The 25,090-nt window shown below is 45.6% G+C and overlaps 1 protein-coding gene across 1 annotated transcript in view; it reads right to left on the bottom strand.

The window, feature by feature from the left end:
- The window catches only part of MLXIP (MLX interacting protein), a 46,428-nt gene that overhangs the window by 15,036 nt on the left and 6,302 nt on the right, over positions 1-25,090 (bottom strand). Inside the window, 9 exon segments of the mRNA XM_082774332.1 lie at positions 401-522; positions 2,759-3,422; positions 3,576-3,667; positions 4,554-4,643; positions 5,109-5,280; positions 6,542-6,583; positions 6,855-6,944; positions 8,271-8,356; positions 8,715-8,821. Coding sequence (XP_082630458.1) covers positions 401-522; positions 2,759-3,422; positions 3,576-3,667; positions 4,554-4,643; positions 5,109-5,280; positions 6,542-6,583; positions 6,855-6,944; positions 8,271-8,356; positions 8,715-8,821 — 1,465 coding nt within the window.

A 25,090-nucleotide genomic window follows, 5' to 3' on the forward strand; every position in this document is an offset into this window, starting at 1 on the left:
AAAATCTATTTCCATCTTCTCGTATACAACATGTTGGAAAACCCATTCATATTCTCCAAGGCACACTTTCCAACTTGTAAATGGAAAGGTGAGCATCCTGGGTTCTTGCTAGCCTCTGCATGATTAATAGAGCACAAATCAACCCCACTAGTGGTACAGCGTATGCATGCCTCCTTGTAATCTTGTTGTATGAGACAGGGGCTGTGAAGACTAGATAGCACTTCCAGGCCCATCAAGTAGCTACAATAAAAATAAGTAAGCATAATGCTGATTGCACAAACACACACACTGGGTAACAGGTGAAATTTAACAGACTAGTTACCCTCCTGAGTGCAGTATGGCTAATGACCTGCAAACAACAGACCTAAAAAACCAAACATATTCATTTTGTTCTCCTTACTCTGGCAATTCCAGCTGGTGCAATTGCAACATTAGACTGAGACATGGCTGGCGTCAAAATCCCCTCTCTTTTTAAAGGTGCTGGAGTTACAATCACTGCTCTGGACTGTCCCTGAAAGGCAGCTGAAGAACACAATTTAGTTAGAATAGTTTACAAGACAAAAAAAAAAAAAAAAAAGTAGAGATTATTTTGTATGAAATTACTTGGTATTGAACAGAGGGAATAGATTAATGGGCACCTATTTGGTACTAGTTCATTGCCACACAAAGTGCCACCAATTTTCTGATAATCTCAATCCCCTGCTTCCAGTATACCAGATTAATCAATAATTTCTCAGGTTTCTAGCAACACTGTCGCTGTTTCAAGGTGTTTTTACACAGGTAGGTAGTAAATCTGGGAGGTGCAATGTGTCTTCATTCTGTTATAGCTGCCTTCACAGAAGAATGGTTCATTAAGACAAAGTTTTTGCACGCTTCTTGAGAAAACTCAGCTCAGATTTACTGAGTTTCCCTCTAGCCATTATTTGCTTCGGTTCATTTGCTTAGAACATTTATACTGAAGTGGTGACAGCAGAGTTTTTTCCCATATGAAACTGTGTGCCTGATAAGATAACCTGTGCTTATTTTTGAGTCATTATATCAGAAGACAGTAAACCACATACATCCCTTTCTAGAAAAGGTTATAATGCATTTCTCTTTGCATTCATGAGATGATTTGTTTGTCCTGTACACGTTAATGCCTCAGTTATAAATACTGATGTTTACTCCATTGCCAAAAATAAAGCTCCAGTCTTTACAAAAATTTGACTTCTGAGCTTGTTGTCCCTGTGATTTAGGAGCACTGTGATCCCAGAACACATACCACTGCCAGAATTGAAACACGCCAATGGCTTTACATCTACGTGAGAAACAAAGCTGCTGGTTGTGACAGAATAAACTGATAAAGCACTGGGAAAGCGATACAAGGGGTGAGGAACAATCCAAGGAAGTATGCTAGGAGCAAAGGCTTTCTGACAGTGAATGCTGCCTGCAATGCTTTACAAGGTGAGTAATGTTTTGACTGCTAGAAGTACCTGGACTCATGCTTCATTATGCACCATAGACAGAAATGTTGCCAGGATCACCTGTACACAGTGACATGCTAGAATTAGATCCTTGGGCCTATTCTACTCCTGAACAGCAAACTTCTTGTAGGTAAACACAGTGCCAGGCCTTGAGAGACATACCTACTTCTTAATAAAGCGTATTTACTGCTACTCCTCCAGGCAGGGTTGTTCTTGGATTGCTGCTGCACATTTCAGATGGCTGAAGTCACTTGGCCCCCAGTCAGCACAAGGCTGAAAATAGCGTGCAATAATTCCAAGAAAAAGTTTACTGCTTGTCCTGCTCTAGCCTTGAGCTTTCCCACAAGAAAAACTCTCTCTTGCTCACACTTGCTATTTGCAGCCTGATGAAGTGCCAATATCACCAGTTCACACCCAACGTGGAACTCCCAGCGTGCCAGTTAGGCGTTCACACACTGAACTGAAAAAACACCGCTCCTGACAGTAACTCAAGAGTCTTTAGATTGCCTGAAGAAAAATCCCTGTTTACCTGCCTGTTTTAACTCCTACCTCACTGGAATGATTGATTCTGCTCACCCTGGTCCTGCTAGGGGCACTGATGATCTGCGGACGAGAGGCACACTCCCCCACTTCCATCTGGACCAGCGCTGGGGTCCACTTCAACAGCCATTCCCTCGCCAACACCGCACTCTGGCTCAAAGAAACTCTCAAAGACTCTAAGCTGAACCTCAGCACACACCCGAAGCGTTAGCAGTGTGCAAGGCAGCACCCTGCTATTAGAGTGTGACAATGCACAGGCAGACACAGCAACCTGTCCAGGCACCCAGTGGGTCAGTGGCAGGGACAGACCTGCTGTTCTCCATCCCACTCTGCCTCCCTGCCCCACTTGGTTGAATATTCTGAAGGGGCAGAGCTAATCAGAACAGTACCAAACATCAAAACCAAGGTTTCAGGAAGTTAGGAGTACAGAGCTCTAGTTAACCCACACAATGATGCACCTAAACAGCTCAGCACAAATTTTGCAAGGGAGTCACAATCTTGGGGTTGAAAATCCCCTAGTGAATGACCCCCTTGGCAGGTCAACCTAGCACACACACAAGCAAACTGCTTCCAATCCTCACAGCAGTCCAGAGCACCCCATTGTACAGTGTAGTCACGTGCCAGTGGATTTGGAGGGCTCCTTAAATGCCCTCAGGAAGCTGCATTTTTACTTAAGTAAATCAAGAAAAACAAGGTTTCTCCCTCCTGCTAGTCCCACTCAGAAAGGAAGAACATCACCCACCAGTGCTTCTCACCTGGGGTGATGAAGGCATTCTTTAACACTAAGGACACTGTTTCAGGCTTCGGAGCAGGCACTGTTTTTTGTGACTGTTTGGGCCTTGTCCCAGCGCTGGCCAGGGGAACGGCTTTGGGGAGTGCAAATGTCAGTTGGGACTGCAACTGGGGCCGGGGTTGCCCCTGCAGGACAGTAGTCTGGAAAGCCAGGTTACAAGGCACTCCTGCACCTGGCTGCTGCGTTGCCAGGACGAGGTTCTGGCTCTGGCTGAAGGTGGTGGCAGGGGCGTTGTGCGTCAACGTAGCTGAAGCCGTGTGGGTGATAACTGTAGATTCGCAGAGGCCAAACTTCTGGGTTTCTGGTGCAGCAAAAGCAGATGGTGGAGAGCTTAAGCTAGTATTCAGAGGCACTGCAGGCAACGGGGACTGGTGCTGTTGTGTCGCAGGTTGAAGCAGTGGCAAAGGTGTCTGAAACACCGGGACAAAAGTTTGTGGCCCGCTGAGAGAAGAGTCAGGAGCGAAGTCTGCTGGCTGGATGAAAGATCCCCCGCTTCTAATGCTGGAACACTGGTCAGTGCCAACATCAGGAATGACAGGAGCAGGTACTGAGGAAGAAATCAGTCCATCACTGATGTTCCCAGATGGAAGTGTGTTGGGCAAGGAACCCGACGGCAGGACAGGAGACTGATAGAAAAGAGAAGTTTTACAGATTGAGATGTGACACCCCTAAATCTCACCTGAACTCCTTCTGAGAAGGACGTGGCTCATGTCTGAAAGTATACACAGTGCATACATGTCTGAGATGAGGCTATTTTAAATACTAATTATCTCTCTTACCTGGGAAGAATGGCTGCTGCTGTCCATTGTAGCTGAGCTGGCAGCAGACACAGAGGGGTAATAATTACTGGAACGACTGGGTGTGAATAAATCTGAAACACAAAAAGTCACCTCTTAATTTTCTACTTCTTGAATTCACGGTACACCGCTGTACCATGAAATACTACAATTCACAGGAATGGCATTATTATTTAGCAAATAATTAAACCATGAGATGTTTTGCTTCATACAACTAAGTGAGCAATAAATTGTTGTCTTCCAGAAGAACTGATCTCTTCAGGGCAGACTTCATCACTTTTCGTGCAAGCTGAGGACAATGCAAAAATCAATATATTGTTTAAGGTTCACCTATATGCAGAAAGCCAAGAGGTGATTCTCAATGCTCACAAAACTCAGTGATCTGATGCAGACTGAATGAAGGCCCAGCAAACAGATGTGACTTTTGACTTCCACGAAGGTCCACAACCATTAAAGTTGTCAACAGTAGTTTCATGTCATACATAATTCTTGAGGGTACCAGACCACGTGTCAAGGCAAACAAAGAAATGTCTCGAGTTTCTAACACAGGACTTAACATTTCATCCTTAAGAAGTGTTAAATGGCAAAACTTCAGCAATTCTGTGGGTTTCTCCTGTCCACATGTGACATTCTGTATTTAATTACTCAATGTCTTAAGGTCTAAATATTATTCCTCTGAATGCCAAATTAACAACCAGGTTCAAACCCTGGAATAAACAATCCTGAAACAACTCTCGAAGCCACAGAATTGAAGGACTGTAACAATAGCCTCCCCACATCCACATCTGCCTGAAATAATGAACAATGAAGACATACACCAGATGTTCTCCATCTTTCACATAAATGTCATTTTTTCTAACGAGAGTAGATATCTGCAACATTTAATCTTCTGTTAGACACAAGCTCATAAATCATTACAATTTTTAAAAAAAATTAATTGACTATATATCTGATTCTTACCCTGAAAAGGCTCAAAAGTATCCATGAAATCAATATTTGGCTGGAGAGGAATAAGCCCTGGTTGAATCATGTCAGCATTTCCTAAGTGTGCTGGGAAATTGAAAAGAAAGATCAGATTAGCTATGCATCACTTGCACAGTAACTCACACTTGGCTGGAACATCAACACACTCCACAGCCAGGCTCAACCATGTTGTTTACTGCTGCTGAAATCTGCTGAAATGAACTGAGCATCTGCACTTCTTCAGGACTACTGTTAGGGAACAAAACTTCCAGCTAGTACAAAGGAAGAGGTGAACCTCTCATAGCCTTCACCAGCAACTGGGAATGGACTAGCATGGACACCTCACAAGCTTACTGCTCCCAAGCCTCTTGTCCTTCCCCTGCTGCGTGATACATGAACTTGCTGAGAATCACCACCTCAACCACCACAGCTCATAGCACAGTATTTTAGAATAAGCCATTATCCATTTAACTTTACTTCAGCTACAAAAAAAAGACAGACTTCTAGAGATTCCCACTGCAAAAATCAACACAGCTAACAGCCAACACACACCTATCTCTCTGGGATTTGGCCAGGAAACCAAGTGATGTGAAGACAGTGTGGAAAACAGTGTGTCGGTGAACTCAGACATAAGCATATCAACATCCAAGAGGCTGCCTTCCTCCATAGGTACAGGGGTTTCTCTGCCATATCTTCTTTTTTGCCAGAGAACCACATCATCGTCCTGCCAAAGGAAAGGAAGACAAGTCAGGCTGCCTAAACAGTGCCAATGCAGTCAGGTGCAAACACTTAAGTGTATTATTTTTTTCCATTTTAAGAGAAACAACTCTCCTTTAGGAGATACACTCGAACAGATCAGTGGTACCTCTAATAAAACACGTTCAGCTCATTGATTTGAGCAGAAAACTTCAATCGAATACCATGACACTCTGGGAGAGGTTTTTCCCCAAAAAACAGACGTCAACAAGTAATGCATAAAACAAAACACCTGCAACAATGCTTTCTGGTTTCAGTAATTATATGTATATTTTTGCACTTATAGTTTAATGATTCTTTGGTTTGCATAAAGATTTTAAAATAACACACAGAGGAAAAATTCAGAGCAAACAACTCCTACCCTGAAGCCTACAAGAACCTCTGAAATGTAATTGATCTGACTTTGCAAAAGGTACTTTTGTAATCTTGTGGGCAATTTTAGGCTGTGAAAAATACAACATAATGTGACTTGGCTTACACCTCCTTCACTACAGGCTGAACTAAATTGTATTGCCATCCATTTTGCTGCAGACTAAAAGCACACAGGGTCAGGTTCTTGTGGCCGAGCCAGCATGCAGTACTAACTACACCAGCATAGCATGATGGTGCATTGGAGCTCATGGCCAAAACAGCTGAGAGTTTTGTGAAACTGGGACAGATCCAGATTCATGGTTAGTTCCAACAAGAAAACAAATCAGAACAATGCTTCTGATCATCAGTTTATATGCCCAAAGTAGAATTGATGGCTTCATGAAAATTTCTTTTTCATACTAAATGATGGCATTGTTGTTCCTCTAAACATCTTGCCTTTTTTAGGATCCCGGCACATTATTTGCCAATATTTTGACAGCAGGAGGATCTGCAACATGTAGTTCTCACATCGTCACATATCCACTTACACAAGTAAGGCAGTAGTGCCAGCTATGACTCAGTAACAAGATGAAATAATGTGCCAGCTCTCAAAGAAATCGATCTTTCTGCACACCCCAAGCTGCTTCTCATTTCTTCTGTCACAGCATTTTACATTCAACCTCTCCCCCATTCAATTTAAGCTTTTTAAGCTGTTCTTTATGATGCACCAACATTAAGGTGTCTAACCTTAATCAAGATTTAAGCAAGATGCTTGTCTTTAGATTTTAATCAATGCAAGCTAAGGTACGTTACAGCTTTGTTACTTACTGCAGCTTCTACAAGCATAAATGCTGCCACTTATCAGTGTTATCACCTACCCTGACCAAACTTGAAAGATCTTCATCTTTATGCTTCTGTAACTGCAAAAGGAGAACAAAAGAGATGTTAAAGTCAGAACAGGTCCTGTATATACCAGCAGAAAACCTGACCGCAGAACGTGAAATACCCTATCGTGCACAATTAGTCCCTGCACAACCATTTTTAGTTAATTGGGACTATTCAGATGAGTGTGCCTGTATTTGCTTAACATCTATTTTAAGTATTTGTGCATGTCAGCAAAAGCGACATCAAAACTCAAAAAGCAACAACTATTGTTCAAGCAAGCTACTTTCACTGTGCAAACTAACAGACCCTTTTCTTGAAGTATGTTCTCCACTTGTGGTATTCCCTGATGACTATTTCAATTCTTCGTTTCCAGTACTTCCCTTCTGTTGCAATGGCCTGAGAACACAAACACATACCACGAATTACACGGAATCACATAATGGCTGAATGTCCAACAAATATCCAAGCAAATATTCAGGCAGAAAAAATACAAAAGAAATCATGCTAATTCTGTTTGAGCTCACGTATCAGCAGACCCGCTGTCCCAGAGTTCAGCTATCACAGATTAAATCTGACAGTACTAACTTCATCTTTCCCACAATAAACAAGATGATGTCGGACTGCACTGTCAGCATCTCCCACATTGGCTTAACTAAAACCAATACTTCAAAAAAAAAAAAAAAAAAGACAAAAAAACTTACAATGAATTTAATAAAATATAACATATAGAACAGTAACACCTTGCTCTGCAGAAAACAGGCAAAGAGAATTTCACAAGGTTGCCAGCACATACGTGCACACACACAAAAGCTGCTAAGAATGACACAAAGCCATAAAATTTTCTTGTCCTGCTCAGGGAGAATGTGACCTCACAGGTCCCAAACTAGTAGCAACAAAAGGATCAGAATGGTGCAGGCCTTTAATGCATTACAAATAGCTGTGTGTGATAAATTAGGGGCAGCAGACTAGTGAGAGCCTTAGCACAACCTTTCTGCGTTCAACGGTCATCTTTCAACACAAACATCAAAACTGTTCTTTCTAAAATCTGAGACAGCTCCGCAAAGTCATCTGGAACTCCTTCCGGTAACAGTTGCCACACTGTCATTTCCTAGAAGGGTTTTGGCATTTATAAATTATTCTAGAGTTATGCAGTACAGAGAGCAACACACATTGCCACATCAAGGGCCTGGCTGGTTTTCGGGAAGGAGCCAGAGGGCAGCTCTATTTGCATTTTGTACAGAAGAGCAAAAATGAAAGTACACAAACTCACTCTTTTTGTGAAGTTAACCTTGACAGAGAAAAACAAACTGCTTGTTGTCTTGAAATCACACCTCATCGATTAAATAGACACAGAAAACTCTCAGGGGGTCACTTAGATTCAATTCTAAAAATAATCCTCACTGATTTCCCACTGACTTGGGCCATCTCCAGCCAGAGGAGAGCAGTGGCTGTCAAAATCTTAACTATCTGAATTGCACTTCACTAAACTAGAACACAGACAGAGGTGACACAGATAACGAGTGTTCTTTTGGTAGCTCCTTGATCACATCAATATGATAAAATTAGAAACAGTGGTTCAACAGCACACCTTCTTTATCTTAACGGATCCTTCTAGATAAAGACAACAGAGCACAGAATTACTAAGCTGCTTTTTATCTAGTGGATTAGGAAATGCACTATAATCTCTAGAGCTTGTTAGTCTCTTCCTCAGGTTTCACATACCTCTGGCCGACGGTGTTCATCTACCTCAACAGAGCCATCCAGTGGAGTCACGAAATGGCACACAGGATTCTTGCGCTTCTCCAGGTCTGAAAGAAAAGGGAAAATCTGAGTGCTCAACAGAAGTGGGCTCTGCTGGAAGCCCTTCACCTCCAGGGCAAGATATGAAAAAAATAAAAATAAAAAATTGCCAGCATTTTTTCCAGAAAACCAACATGAAATGGGGAAATTTCAGGTTGTGCTCAACTGCTCAGTAGAGCCTCTGCATGGACATCTCTAGCAGAGCAGTGGTTCATACACACTGCCATGACAGCCCTGCAGATATCCAAGCCTGTAGCAGATTTCTGAACCTTTCATTAGACAGTAATTTCACTTCTCTCTTGCTTCTTACATGAGTCTCTCAGAAAATATTTCGTAGCAAGTGACACAGCCCAGTTTGGTACTTACACTGCATGTACCATGCCCTCCAGATGGCGTTATTGAGACGGATTTTATCTCTCCACTGGAGTTTCAAGCCTTTAAAATTTTTCCATTTTGGTGACACCAGCTTCCCACTAAAACAAAACAGAAAGCAAAATCACTCTGATTTCATTTTTTTTTCCTTTCTGCTCCTATCGAGCAAAGTGTCCTCCTAAAATTGCCAAACTACCAACAGAAAGAGGTACAAGCAGCCACACTTGGCCAGTGACAACTTCTGCCACACTGTTCATGGCTTACACCAGACTGGAGTCCACTTTTCAAGACTTCTTCACATTCTTATCTGCCTGCTAACAACTGTCACAACAGGTCTTGCAAGCATTTCAGGATTACAACTCATTTCACTCAAATTTTTCTCCTTGCCAGTATCCCTCCCATCTTCTCAAGCGCCAGCCTGGGAGTTTCCCTTACCTGAGAACAAGAGTGCTCACAACTAAGCCCCAAACCTTGCAGGTTTGACTGCACTGGAGGTTTGCCTGGCTTGGATTTTGCCAAGGAGCTGGATGAAGTCAACACAAGTTCATTTCTGCAGTTCCATTTGATTTTCTAGGCTGGCAATACTGGAAAGGATGAACAAAATGCCAGTTTTGGCCAAAGAAAATCCACCACCCAGCAATTGTACAATGCTAATAAATGCAAGTGGGCAAGCTGGGCACAGAGGATCACCAACAGACTCGAAATATTAACGTTTCTCCAAGGAAAGGGAAGGCTGAAAAGAAAAACAGCTTACGTATGAATAGTCTTTGGGGTGGAGGGGAGAAAAAGGAAGAAGCAACATGGACTCCAGTAAACTCTATGAACACCAAGTACCCAGCCCTTAAACACAACTTTGTGAATCATCAATCCGTGTTCCTGAGAGAGCAGCAGAAGTGGGAAATACTCGTAATGTAGTAAATTTCAAGCCACAGGTTAAAGTATACATATCACCTCTCTCTCCAGGTTCCCTCTCTCATTTTTTGTGGTTTTATTCACACAGCTTCCTACTTTGTCTCCCTCTGCTGTCTGTTTACCCTCACTACCACGTAAGAGCACCAACAACACAAACTGCCATCAGTAGGACAACGCGAGCCAAGGCACAAGCTTTGTCTCGAAACATTGCAAACCAAGAGATTAAGGTCTTCTGTGGTGGAGGGTGCATGGACAAGCGACAGGAATAACGTCACCTCCAAACCTTGTCCTTTTGGAGGCCTCCAAGCATCTGGTCCACCGGCAGCGCAGTGCCAGCAGATGGATTTGAGGTGGCCTCCACTGGGGCACTGTGGATTTGCTCTCCCACAGCAGCTACACAGGTACTCACAGGGCAGGATTACTCTTCTCTTTTGTACGCACCGGGAAGCGGGTGTAGAGGCCGGCTACGAAGCGAGTCCTGCGCTCACCAGGGTCTGTGAGCTGCCCCCTCAGGGTGGGCACTTCCAGTCTACAGAGGGATCTCCACGCAATTTTATCTCCCTGTTACTCAACTGTTGAGGGTTCAGGGCAGACTGGATATTCATTCATTTTAGAACCCAGCCTAGACCATCTCATTCTGTTTTCAAGCTTTCTGCAAGCTTGTTGTGCCACTTTGTTAAATCCTCTCCCCATCTCCGCCAGCCAACTCATCACCTTCACGGCACTGACCGCACAGCCAGCACACACAAACTCACTGTACATCTTGGCTTGGCTTAATGTTCCTTCTAAACCCAGATTAAACCCACGTCTTTTCCATTTCTCCAGTGTACATTAACAGTTCAGAGCGAAGCCATTAACACTGACAAAATGCCCGCATGCCTTTGACTAAGAAATCCGTCAACTTAATGCTCATCTCAACTGCTCCATGTGACTGGACAGTTTGCCAAAGCAACAAAACTAATAATCTTCAGAATAACAGCAAGAAATGCTTTTCTTGGAAGAGAAGTATATATATGTTTATATATCCCTGAAAGGAACTGTAATGATTTTTTTTTGTATACTCCTTGCATCTTCAAGAAGGCAATTAGAACTGGAATTAAAACACAAATATTTTAAAACATTTTCTATTACATTCTTCCAAAATACTAAACAAAAAGTAGTGCATCAAAAGAAGGAAGTGATTAAGAACCTATTCTTAAAATAATTATTATTTTTAGTTCCCATGGGAGCAAAGCACAAGCCCAGCTTGAGGTTGTAAGTGAAACAACTTCAGCCTCAGTGAGAGAAATCAGCATGAAGCTGACAGCAATGTTTAGATACTGCTCCCAATTCCAAAGGCAATGGAAAGTCGATGACTTTGAACAGCTCGGGGACTGAGAGCAGTGCCTACCTGAAGCCAATCTCCAGATTTCAAAGAAAGAAAGCAGAGCAAACAACAAAACCAGCCACCAAGACCTGCCTCCTGCTGCTCCGGCACGAAGCGAGGAGCAGCTCGCTGACCAGCCCGGCAGCCACAAGGAACCTGCGAGCACCTGAACTCCACTCCTGAGATTCCAGCGAGCGCAGCTGTGTTCTAAAAGCAATGGAAAACCATTCAGATGCCACCAGATTTGCAGCAAGGTGCACCACCACCAAGTAATCCACACAGTAAAACCTACTTCTTTAGTCGCTTCTGATTCAACCTGCAGTTCCCTGGTTTTAGTCTACCTCAGAAGTGGTCAAACCAGCAGAGTTTAGCACTGAATTTCAGCCTTTTTTTTTTTTTTTTTCTGATAGAAGACAATAGGGAAGGCTTTGCCTTAAATACCAGTTTGAAAAAGCCCCTTCCTCCACCCAGAAAAAATCAAATGCATTCTCCACAGCATGGCATGTGAATGGTGTTGACCAAGGAACTCCAGTTGGCAAGCTGTCCTGCGATTGTGCTGAATTAAATACTGTGCATGAGGTCTTTACAATACCGAGAGAGAAGAAAGGTACTGCACCATTTGTTGCTTAAGAATAAGGTAACAAACAGTAAGGCTGAATTATACACCCAGGGCTACACAGTGTGGGTATGACAGAGCTACAAATGGGACAGAGATTTTTTGTCACGCTGCTGTGTTCTGCGTGTCAAAGCCTCATTCCCACCCTCTGCCACTTGGTTTGGTATGTAGGGACAAGGAAGAAAACCTCCTGCTACAGTTGCCTCTCCAGCTCAGCAGTTATTTTTTCTCCTGCCCGCACGTAGCACCTGGCCTAGATATATCGTAGATGGAATTTAAACATAAACCTCCGAGCGCCGAGGTTCACATTCCACAGGCCTGACCCTGCTGCCCAAATATATATTCACAGCAGATACAGCACAGATACCTTGAAGCACGGCTATCAGCGACCTGCAGGAGTCCCTTCTCAAACAGGCCATATGGCTCTTGCGTACTGTAGTGCTAAGCAATTAATTATTTTGTTTTCACACCTGAATTTTGCAAATTCAGTTGCAGGAACCAGCTCCAGAAGCGTGCTTTTTCTATTTAGTTAACAGATTCCCGTTGTCTTTGTGCCAAAAGAGCCTTGTTAACTCCTGTCCCAAAACCCACTTCCCCTGCGTTTTTCCCCAATTCCTTCCTGTCGTGACCTTTCAGTATTTAAGGTAGACTCTAATTTTTCCTTTTACAGCAGGTGACAGTAGAGAGGCTTTTAATTTAAGCAATAAAAAAAAATAAAAAAATTCTAATTTGGTATTACAGTAGCTAATTAGATTAACTTTTCTAGCAACACAGAAAATAAACTTTTTGGCTTGTCCCCAGCATTTTTTTTCGGAAGGAATGGTTTCAGTTTGTTTTTTAATCTCCGAAGTGTTTTGTTGGGGAGCTGGGCCTGTCAGCTCAGCTCTCCAGGAGCCAAAACTAACAGTATTTCCCCAAACAATGGTTCATTCAGAGAATAAGATTATATGCATTGTGTGCTGGAGCAAGGAGGCAGGCAAGTGAAACAAAAACTTTCCTACATTGAGCAAGTCTGTAGGACTTGCAAGGAGGCCACACTTTCACATCTTACTATTTGTAGATACAAAGCTAATTCCAGCTGCTGCCCCAGGACATTAATCCCAGCCAGAGCTCGTTTTAAAAGCAAGCATCAAGGCAGCTCATTTCCTTGAGGTTACCTAGTTCACCTTCCTCACCTGAGATCCTCCCGCAGTAGCAGAGTCCAGGCTGTGGAGGGATTTTACGTTGCCCCCAGTCCACAAAAGGGAACTTTGTGCTAAAGTTACATCAAATGTTCTAAAACAACCAAACTCTCCCATTGTTTGGTTCTTCTCCTTTTAAAAACAACACTTCAATCTTGAGGACAGAGATACTACAAGGGACAAACTGCCTCTAAATACATGATGCTCAGGATAGAAGTGTTAAAAAATAAACCAAAGTCATCCACTGGCAAACTGGAACTGCAACACCTGCCCAGGACACATCATCTAGACTGATTTCACCCAGGAAGGCAGAGGCATGCACCTCCTGAAAAGGAACAGGAAAGTAGAAGATCAGTCACACTGCAGGAGCAAACATTCCTGACCCAACAAATGTACCATAACCGAAACGCTTTTTATTTAGCTTTAAAATCTATCATTTTAAGCTCAATTTGAAAGTTGAACATGATTTGCCCGGGATCTGGGCTCTTGCCGTGACAAAGACCACATCTGTGCTGGTGATGGAATATCTGCGCTGACAGCTTTTTACACCATCCTTACATCAGTCAAGGAAAAAAGTTTTGTGCTGTAGTTTTAGCCAAACCTAACAGGGCAATAGCTGCTACAGGAAGAGGAAGGTTGGTGGCCAGCCGGGAAAGATGACTGGAGAAATGTTTTCCAGAGAAGCAGCCTTCAGGCAAGTCATGAAAGGGCAAAAAGAGTGCTGAAATAGCATGGGGTGAAGGGGACAGGACAAATATCAAGGAGACCTGGAGGCTGCAGTGTCCTTCAGCCAGTGCCTATTTAAAGACACAGATTATTTAAATAGTTTCTGTTTTCCAGTCAGAAACCATACTTCTAAAAATGTTCCTGCTTCTCGGACATTTGTCTCCTACGGACTTACTTTACTACAGAGCTGGAACAGCGAGAAAGCAAGCTTCATAAATAACGTCAGCAATAATTTCAGTCAAAAATGCTGAGAAACAGGCCTGGCCATCACCATCCATCACCGCTGACTCCTGAGCACCACCTCTCCTTGATCCTTCCTGCACTTAAGCTCGCCCATCCACCAGCATTGCTGGTTCTCAGCTTGGTTTGGTCCACGAAGAACACAGCAGAAAGCAGCCCCGATTTTTTTCCACACTTGGCTAGGGAATTAAAGACAAAATAGAATCAGTTTGTATTTTTAATGAAAGAAGGTTTTCTGCCTTTACAAATAAACATTAAACTAATCAGATTTTCTGGTGTCTGCCGGTCAGATAACAGCGTGGGTAAGAATTTCAGCCCTCCTCAGACCTCTCCCCAGAAGTAAGCTCTGTAAACACAGTGAGCAGGAAAAATCTTACAATGAGGAGAGCCACAAAACTTCTGCAGCAATACAGGCTTATATGTAAAAAATAAGCTCCCCAGGAAATTGTTCTGATTTTTTGTTTAAACAAACACTGCAACCCAAAGTTTCTGTTCTGGTATGAAATGACATAATCCGTAATTTATTTTCCTGGCAGATTAGATGTAGATGTGGAGAGCACACAGTGAAGATTATCGCAATTTCTAAGTATTCAGTTTTGTTTTTTAAAAGTGTTCCTTTGAGGTAAGGATCAGTGATTCAAGTGTGGACTTGAATTTTCCCTGCAAATCCACTGTGCATCCTTTGCACAGTGGATTTCAAATTCCAACTGGAACTGAGCAACAATGCATGCTTATTATTGAATTATCATTCAATTCTACATAAAAGGAAATGTATGGTAGCGTATGCAAGCACTAAAAAAGGCAGAAAGCATCCCAATTTATATTGCTGGTATCTCGGCACACTTCTCACAATTAAACGCTTTAATTATAGGATCACGAGCCATTTTTCCACATCCTAAGCCTCTCCGTGTACAGAATAGCACAGAATGGCATGCAGCACAGCCCCAGTGTTTAGTTTAGCACTTTCCCTGCTGGCCCCCCCGTGCTGTTCACTTCTCAGCGCTCAAAACATAATTTATAGTCATTGCTTAGGCTCAACTCACTGGTTTTTCCACAGCGCTTTCCCTTTTATTTTGCAGGGGGGAAACTGAGGCACAGACCTGTTAACATTTCATTATCCGCTCCTCTGATCTGGCCGACGTGAGGTGACACGCCTGTGCCTGCCTGCCAAACGGCATCCTCCGGTTCCCTGCCCTGTTCTCACCTCCAGCCGACGCGCTGAGACCACCTCTGCACTCGCTGCTTGGACCGGCTGCTGTCGCCACTTCCCTCGAAGATGACAGTCTGACCAAGCTCAAAAGCAGGTTCGCAGGACAAAACACTCACGTGGTACACGAGCAACCCTCTTGCCAAATTTCAAGGACCTTGTTCCAAACCTTTGGGTAACTGATTTGTGGAAAACGAATCAAGCTTTTCTGGCTTCCTTTTTTTAATGTGGGCAATATCATTTATTTTAGCTTTATTAATGGAACAGAATAAACTGTTTTGAACAACGTCTCATCCAAAAGCCACAGGCTTAAACATGCAAAAGTTCAGCTCTAACAGCTAAACAACCAGAAGTGCAGTTCCACAGCGGGAATTAGTGGGCAGCGCTCAGAACAGGAGGTGCTACCAGCGCTGCCTCCAACAACAGCTGGGTAAGAAGGTGGAAAGTCAATTCCTTTTCATGTCTTCTGCGGTGTAGCGTAATGCCTCATGTTTTGTATGACTCACCCTTGTAGCTAAATGAGCACGTTATCTCTGTATGTAAAGCAGCAAGCCTGAAACCAGAGCGCCAGGCAGCTGTTCTCTGCCTGCAAGCTGCAGGCCAACAACTGAAATCAACCTCCTGGAGATCAAACCTTCACGCCCAGCTCCTCCTCTCTGCTGCTGGGACTGCACACATAGCTTCACGCAGCTCAGTGCTCCAGCAGCAGGATGACCAGAAATGAGCATCCTGCATCACCTACACAGTTGTCAGAATTATTTTATAACCACTGGGTTGAGGACTTGTATTTAGGGAACACTTACTACAGTCTTTGTCTGGAAGGAGCAAAAAGACACAATTTTAACACACCACGGGCCCCTAATGTGCAATGGCCCACCAGTAACTCCGCTCTGATCTGCAGCGGTGAGGGCTGTGACAGTTGCCAGATTTTCTTTGCTGCATCACCTCCGCCAACAGCTTCATTGTCAGCTCCCTCCCTGCTGCACGATTTCCTTTCAGGGAGCAGCCACGGCACCCAAAGCACCCTTTTCCCCCCATCACCTCCTCTCCATCAGCCTTGCTGCAGCCTCTCTCCTGCTCGAGGAACATTTCATCCTGTATCTAACAACGCTGAGTTGGCACAACGAGGATGGATCAGTTCTACATGAACTTTTCTTACAGAATCCCTGCTGGGAGGCAGAGGAGCTTCACCCAAGTATTTGCTTTCCCTTGGTTCTGAAGCCTGTCCTGCATTCCCTCGGGAGGCTGACTTTCCACCACGCACTTCCAGAGCAGCTTCAGTCTACGGGAAGCAATCCTCCTCAGTCTTTGGAAATTCTCCACTTCCTTAAACTTGATTCCTATCACTGGGTTTTGCTCAAGTTTCCCAAAACACTCACTGCAAAGGGCTCTTCTCATGTGCAAATGCCCAGGAAGCAGAGGTGTTGCCCAGAGCACCTCCCTGCCCATTTACCAGGAGGACCCTCTTGCACAGAGCCACCAGCGGGTCGGGATCCTTTGGTATGCTAAGGCCTTAGCCTAGGGTAATAGGCTGATGAGATGAGATAATCCAGGACCTTATTTTAAGCACCTAAATTGTGGTTCAGAGACTTTTTACCCAGAGAGCCCCTGACAAACCCAAACAAACCCTATCAGCAGGGCAGATCAGCGCAGCTCTCATACCGACAGGAACCGAGAGCTGTTTACTGGGGACAGAAACCTGAAACCAGAGCTTCTGCCACAGAGGGTAGGGGAGGGTAGGGTAACGTTCATGGCACGGCGCTGCCAGCCTATAAATACACCCCGAGACTTCAGGGATCTTATTCTGAAAATGACTTCAGTGTTTTAAAAAGAAGAGGTGCTCCACCTCGCCCCCTGTGCAAGGAAGCTCTCCCAGCAGCTGTCTGCGAGCAGCTCCCTGCAGCGTGAGAAACACCAGGCTCGTTCCCAAATTGAGTTACTGCAGACTCAAGGCTTCAACAGCACACCCAGTTTATTGAAACCATACATAAAAGCTAAGCCAGGAACTACCCAGAAGATAGGAGGAGGGTGATGGCATGGTGCTGTTACTACTAAGGCTACTGGAGGATAACACAGGGAGAAAACCCCTGCCAGAGTCACCATAAAGAGACTGGAATTCGGGAAAAAAAAGGAGTTAAATAGAAAAAAGGCCCCTCCGAAAGGCCACACACACCTCCTAGGAAAATCTTTACTTCGTTGGATCCAAGTGCAGACAAATGCTTTCACAGTGACTTCACCAGCACCAGCCTCCAGCCAGCAGCGGGGAGCAGGGGAAGGCGGCTCCTGCGGCCCCTGCTAGGAGCAGCCACGTTCCCAGGGATCTGGCAGCACACGCCCGCAGCCTCCTCGGAAGGCTGAGCCTCCAGGAAAGGCTGAGCCTGCTTGGAAGGAGGGGTGGATAACAGACCTTCACCTCCAGGTCAGCGGCGAGAGCAGCGGGAGCTGCGTGGCTCTGTAAGTGACCCCTCCTGGGGTTAAGTGGGCACGAGGGAGAAGCGTGCTCACGCTCACCGCAAGGAATCCGCCTCACTTTTCCCACAGGGCTCTCGCTGCCAAGTTAGGGTTGGACAGGCTGAGAGAGATTCCTGGTTGCACACAGGGTGGAGAGGCCAGCGCTGTCCCTGGCAGCGCGGCTCCAGTCGCACTCCAGAGCAGTTTTTTACTTTATAATGATTGTGCATAAAGGTTTTTAACTCTGTAATAGCTACGGGACTGAATAGCACACAAGCACAGAGACCGAAAGTGTCTGCGTGATTCTGTGACACAAGCAGGAAATGCTTTCAAAGCCTGTTAAAAAAAATGAACACAATTTGTTCAGTGACAAATCGCTGAAAATGAGACAGCCGAGAAGGTTTGTGGATGCTCAGGGTGTGAAGTTTTAGCAGCGCTGTCTGTGACTGCAGGCTCCAACGACTACAACTCCAAATCCTCCCCTCCCTTTCGTGTCCCTCCCTTTAAGGATGAGGAAAGACAAATCCAGTGGCACTAAATCTGAATGCCATCCCTTTTTCCAGAAAGGCCAGGTACCAGGCCGAGTACACAGCGATAATGACACGATGATGCCTCCAAGCTTTCAGAAGTGTGAGATTGAGACTGAAAAGCCAGAACAGAAACTCTTGCTGAGTGTGTTATATCTGGGGGAGAAAAGCACCCATCCTGCAGACACGAAGCAAACGAAGTTGGGGTACACAGCACTATAACTGCACCTGACCGACCACCAGAAGCTCAGGACTCGCAGTGCTTCCTCTCAGGGTCTCCGTTGGGATCACACCTCCAGCACTCACCTCCAGCCAGGGTCGCTGAGGAGCCCAGGAACCTTCCCTAGGAGCCAGAATACACCTAGCGTACACCGAGTTCATCAACCACTTCAAATGTCTCCCTCCCTCGCCATGTAAAGTGCTCTAATCAGAAGCAGGAAGTTTCAAAGGGGCTGTTTAAGGCTTTCCTTTATTTCCTGTCTCTCCACGCTACACGCAAGCGGCCTTTCTTATGAAGTCATTCCTCTGCTGGCAGTAACCACCATGACCAAATATCCACCAGCGAAGCAGCTCAGAAATTCCTGTGTCAGTCACCCACGCATTCGTTAAGGCAGCTGGACTCACGATCCCCTGTCCAAGGACACGCAGGGACCTGCATGGTCTAGGTCCCAAAGCACGTGGGGGATTCCCAAGTAAAGCAGATGCCAATATCAGAGCTGTCCTGAATCTTCCTACAAACAGCCCCCACCAAACAACCAAAGCAAAACCTCCCCTTGCTAAACGACCCTAGCACACATCTCTTTTTGAGCCGTGTTTTTTCCACGTGCAAAAATCACAATAAGGCTGCCTTCACTTTGCAGGGTCCCTCTGAGTGCTCAGATGAGAGGTAAATGGCATTTGTTACAAATCTCTCTAAACTTCCCAGGATCTGTCTCCCTGTTTTAAAAGCTCGCTCCATGCACACAGGGTACAATCAGCACACGCAAGGTCAGATCCAAGCCTACTAATGTGCTAATAAAAACTGCTGATAAAAATGTGAGGCTCGTCAAGCTCCGCTAAGATTTTTACTGGAGATTGTAGGGTTCTGCTGTGTGACTGGATACTCAGATGGGATGCACGCTGGGCTCCTAGAGACTCACTGAGCAAAACATTATTAGGAGCAGCAATGAATTGGCTTCTAATGCAGATTTTTGTGCATCTGATGACGGAGCCTCGTAGTTGAGCTGTGCTTTTCACTAACATTTTGCTGGTTTGATGAAGTGAGCGAGTGAAACCTCATCACACGGTGACAACATCCAACCACAGAGGTACTGGAGGCACAAACGTACTGGCACAGGGCCCTGGGACTCCCAGACCCTCCAGGCAGCCCCTCGGGGAAGGCAGCAGCAGGGCAGCAGGCTGGTATCACACCGAGCAGCCACGCAGCAACACCAACTGCACTTATCTGCAGCTTCCAGAGCCCGAGTGCCACTGACACGTACTGCCCTGTGCTGGAAAAAAAAAAAAAAAAAAAAAAAACACGTTTCTGCACCAAGCAAAAGCTACAAAACGAGAGTGCTCTAAGGCTGTAATTTTTACACGGCAAAAGACAAGTCTCCTACTAATGGAGATAAGAGGTTAGCAGTGAAAGTGCTGCCTGGAATTTTTTCCACTGCTGGTACTACAGCAGCATCTAGCTCGCTGTAGTACTTGGCACCAACCTCGCCTGCTTTATCGTAAGAGCTGCACGAACGCCCCTACGGGCAGGCCAAAGGTCCAGCTTCCCGGTGCTCCGTTCTCCAGCAGTGGCCACAAGCAGGTGCTTGGGGAACAACGAGAACAGGACAAGCACATTTGCGTGGCACTCCCTTCCTCCAGCTATCTTCAGAAACCGCTAAAGGCATCAAGGCCCTAGGACCACGTCCCCACTGGCCCTGCACATCTCAGGCAGCCCTGGACAAAGCAAAACTCAGCTCCATGAATTCCCAGGTGGGTCAGGCAGCCAGAGCTTAAACCAGCCCCAACCCGGCTCTGAAGCCTTCCTGACCAGGGAGCAGGTTAACCGAGCCCTCTGCATACCTTGACTCAACGCACATTTCTGAGCAGGTCAGTCTTTTGTAAACATTTCTCAATTGTAAAGGGAAATGATACCAACCTACTCCCTGCAAGTGATTTGGAAGAACCTTTATTTCTCCTCGTGCTTTGTCTATAGCCCCCCCCTTTTTTTTTTTTAATCATACCGATGTGAGTTGAACTTGTATTGATCTGGCAGCTCTTTGTGTAGAAAAGGCAGGGATAATGGCTTTCTTAACAGAGAACAGCCATCGTGGGGACTGCCGCAGCAGATTCAGATGTCCCAGCTTTCTGATAGATTGCTTCAGGCTCTCAGCTATTTCACAACATCTGCTTTCTATTTTCAATGCATTTTAGCTGTCAAACATGATTGCTAAGTACCTGAAGTACGTGCAGTTTCCTCCTTGAGGACATCTGTGTCTTTAGTCAAGTTACTTCTCCCACCCCAACACGAGGTTCATCTGGAATAAGCTGTCAACATACGAAGTACTTTTCTTGCTCTGTAGCACGTCTAAATATTTCACAATAATACTGAAATCCTTCAGTTTAGTTCTTTTTTAAAATTTCCATATCCTCAAATCCAGAGAAGTCATTATTGCGTGCGTTCTGAGGTCATTAACCCATTGCCCCACTACAGTTCCTCCTCTCGATTTTCTTTCTCAAAAGCTGTGTTGTAAGAGAGCAAACACAAGCAGATCGCTCCCTTTCCCTGCTTCCCCACACTTGGCATGCCACCGCCGTGCTTTCCGATCACGTCCTCGCCCACCATCCTGCCAGGGCCATGTGTTTACCCAGCAAACAGAAAGCTGGACCAGGCTGAGTATCCGTGCAGACATTAACGTGCAGGAGTCTGAAAGCATAGTGGGGAACATTCCTACCTCTGCTGAACACCATCCGCAATGAGCTAGCATGAGAGGAATGGTATGTAACATCCAGGTCCTTCCGTGCTGCTAGCGGATGTGAATCTCAGAGCCCATTTCTGAATCCACAGCTTAGCAGAGCACAGACTTTGCTGTGTCACCTCTCTCTCAAAGGCAGCAAGTCCTCCTGATGCTGGCAGCTCCCCCTTTCAGTATCACGTTAGCAGTTTAACTTGCTTGCCTACGTGGCCACGGCTTCTGTACAAACATCCAGGAATTCATCAGAATGAGCAGAGACCAACCATGCTAGAAAATAACAAAATTTATCATTCTTTGCTCTGGGAAATGTGGCAGCAGGTAATATCCATAACTATTGATTGGCACATCAGAAATGCAACAACTTGCATGCCTCTCCTTTCTTACTGTGTTGCTCATTTCTGTTTCTGACCTGCTACAAAGTAATACTCTCAGTAACTAGCACAGGCTACTTCAGGTGTGATACCACAGCTCCAGAACCAAAAGGTCTGCGTAAGGAGAGATATTGAAGAGCAGCCCCGGACTTCAGAGAAGAATCATGAGGAACTGAGCAGCTCTCCCTTTGGGAATGACGTCATCAGTGAAGATAAACAGTGAAACAGTTTATCAACAGCCTCAGATCTGGATGCAAGATGCAGCAAGAACAAGTTTAGCTGAAGAGCCTTTGCTGGCTCATGTTTAGCCACACGAATGTACAGTTGCTAGACAGTAATTAAATGCAGTGGGCCCAAGTTATTTTTAGATCTGTTGTGCAATCCCAACGCCACTTCATTCCAGCTGCTCCAGAGACACGAAATAACATCACACAGGCCTGGGCTCTGTACCGTCACTCCTGGTTTGATGGGCTCTCCTCCTGCACTAGGACATTATCAGGTGAGAAATTAGCCAAGGCGATGCAGCCCCTGGCAGAGACAGGGTGATGCAGGCAGGAACAGGGTTTGGACAAGCTGCTCACACCGCCAGGGAGCTGTTGTGGCTGTCAGACTGAGAAATCGCTGCGTTCACTGCAGCCCTGACACAGGTCTCAGCCCCACACTTCAGCTGCCGCATCCTCGAACTGCTGCAGGCAGAGCCCCTGTTACTGCCAGACCCTGAGGGAAGAGAGAGTAAACAAAGTGGCAGAGGGAAACGGAGGCCAGGATTTTGAGTAAACATCCCACGCCAGAGTTCTGAAAACAATGAACATGACAGATTCCAGCAGCAAAGCGTCCTTCGTGCCTCCGCAGTGTTTGCTTGGATCTTGTTATGCAGAGATACTGCTTAAAAATAAAAATCCCCTGTCCACGCTGATACATGAGGACTAACAGGCTTCGCTGCTGGAAGGATCAGGAAAAAGAAAAGGTCCCATCTTGTGAACATCATGCACGTTCCTGTAGATCTGTCCTAAGTGCAGGATGCAGCACAAACTGCAGGAGTGAGGAATGCTCCTGTACGGCTCTCCTACTCAGCCTCAGGACCAAGCCCCCAAATTTACCACCACTGCTCTAGCAACAGCCAGGGGCTGGTGTACACAACTCCCAACACAGTTACCTCTGCAGCAGGACTGCTTCAAAAGGGTTCTGCAGGAAGCAAGCACAGCACGAAACCACACAAACACCACTCGGAGGGACCTGCAAGATGCCACCTTGCCCCCAGATTTGCAAGACCCAAGCACAAACAGTGCAGTTTATTCTTGTTCATTTCCAACACTAACGATGGCAATCTTCCTTCTCAGGAAGGACACCCTTACTACGCCAGAACAAGGCCGTCTGGATCTTCTCCTTCCCCCCTCAGTCACCCTTCAGGCTCAGCTCTGCAATTCTTGCTCTTACTCAGGAGCCAGCCCTAGTACAAGCTGACTCCACCAAACGCTGGCAAAGACAAGACCACCCTTTTATTTCCCGACTGAGACGGGAGGAAGCCTTTCTGTGCTCACACAGAAACAAAGCTACAAGAACAGGATTCCTGCGCTTGTAGGAGGATGACTGTGGAAGAAAGGGAGTAGGTCCCTTCAGCTGGCTGCCTTTCCTCCTCCAGCTGGGCGCAGCCGAGGCTCTTCTATTCCTGCTCAGTTCCCCCAAAACTCTGTGCTTCATTTCCTGTAACACTGAGGGAATGCACAGGGAAGTATCTGCGATTAAAAAGAGAAGGGCAAACAAAACATACCCAGTTTAATTGCAAATTTATCCTCTGCTCGTTCCAGTGTGGTATAAAGGAGCAACAAATATACACCTCTGGAAATCCAGAAATCTCCCATGACATTAAAAATACATATGTATTTCTCTCTATATGCAAGACATTCCCAAACATAAAAAAATCAGGTAATAAAAAGCATGAAACATAGCATAGCTTCCTTGCATGACAACACTGCTTGAACTAGAAGCAGAGGGATGAGAAAGCCTGTCACTGTGCATTAGTGCTGTAAATAATGTTGTTCTGTGAATGCAAAACTGCAGACCAAAAAGTTGCCCAACTAAACTTTAACCAGTCATTAAAATGTGACAAGTCATTAAGATATTTGGACAAGCTACAGAACAAGTCTGCAATTCATCCAGTCAAATGCTCAGCTACTTGAGCGATCGACCCCCCTTCTCTACAAGCACCGCGCTGTGGCACGGAACACATCGTGTCACCGGGGTTATCAGTAGGTCAGCCGTGGTCTGGCCTAAGCACACTGACGTATCGCTAATTAAACAAAACCGGATTCGAACACTGCTCTGTGGGAATCCTGCAGGCCCTCCCACCCGGCCCGAGCCTTCTCCTTTACAGCCTGGAGGTGACGAAGACGATCTCGGGGCCATTCATCGCAGCCTGGGCCTTGCTTCTCCCATTTTCTGTTGCACGTACGCAAGCACAGCCCAACCTTAGAACCACCAGCATTGCACACAGGTAGCCAACTATTGCTGATGCTCAGCTCCTTCTTAAATAGCTCCCTGGTGTGAACACCTTGAAGCACAAAACGAAACCTTCTCCAGGAGGGAACAGCGACTGCAGCCCTCGGCTCTGCTGCTGGCAGAAGGAAAGCAGCTGCCTGCGGCCGGTGGGGTTCTGCATTCACCTCCTGAGCAAATGTCTCTTGCAGAAAGGGGCCAAACCTCACGTGGCAATTAAATGTTTGACAGCTCAGGGAGGTGGATGCCATTCGGGCTTCCAAGCCCAACAGAGCAGCTCTCTGCAGGAGAAAAACCCAAACTGCTACAAACACCACAGCTCCCGTTGTTCTAAAAGCAGGAGTTTTCTAGGAAAAATAATCTATATTCTGCAGAGGGCCTCCACCAGCCATAGATTTCACAACTGAGAGCTATGTACCAGGTATTAAAGCTTCCTTGATGCCTGCAAGGCGCAGCCCTTTTGCAGGGAGCGTGATGCTTCCTCTCCCAAGCGCAGGCACTGACTCCCCAGGGTGCAGGCAGGTGCCTTTTGCCCGCAGGTCAGGGAATGCCAAAGGCAGGCAGCAGCTTGCTGCCTTCCAGATGCATTAAGATGGATGTTAAAACACCAGCCTGCTTTTATTACCCTGTAATTTGCACCTGTATGGCTCCTCATCGGTTACAACAGCAATGGCTTTTCTAACAGGTGTCAGCCGCACGTCTTCTTCCTCTTTCCCTCCTAAATCTTCCTTTTGCCTCCTTTCCTTTATTACTTAGGTTTGTAGCTGAGCCATCACCTTTGATGCAGCTTCCTTTCAGACTCCCGTGTCAGGTCACTTCTCAACTCCGTGCCTTTGTCTCCCCTTCTCCAAACCACCGCTGCACACATCTGAGTCTCTGCAGCGCTGAGACCTCCTTGGCCGTTTTCAGAAGGGAGAAAGGGAAAAATAAGCAGCTAGCTGATTTATCTAAGATCAACAGGCCAGAAAGTAAAGGCTAGCAAAAAGCTTTGTGCTTGTGTCACAAAGTAAATAAGCTGTGGTGAAGGCATACGGGAACGTTTCCGATGGCGATTACTGCCTTCCTCACAAAGGGATGTCGACATGAATCATATTAGAAATGGCATGAAGACAGCACATTCTACCTACAAAACAAATAATCAAAAGTGACCTTCCAACCCCCCTTTGAACAAGCAAACATATATTTGAGGAGCCCATGTTTGGAATTTCTGTTCTAGCAGTGAAACCACTGCAGTCACTTCTAGAAACCCCAGCTTTTGCTAACCCCACTTCCCAAGCCTTCCTGCTTCAGAAATGGTGACAATAGTGGAACCCCAGCTTGCACGAA

The sequence above is a fragment of the Aythya marila genome, assembly GCF_965140915.1.
Source record: "Aythya marila genome assembly, chromosome: 17".
In the NCBI taxonomy this organism is placed as follows: domain Eukaryota; kingdom Metazoa; phylum Chordata; class Aves; order Anseriformes; family Anatidae; genus Aythya; species Aythya marila.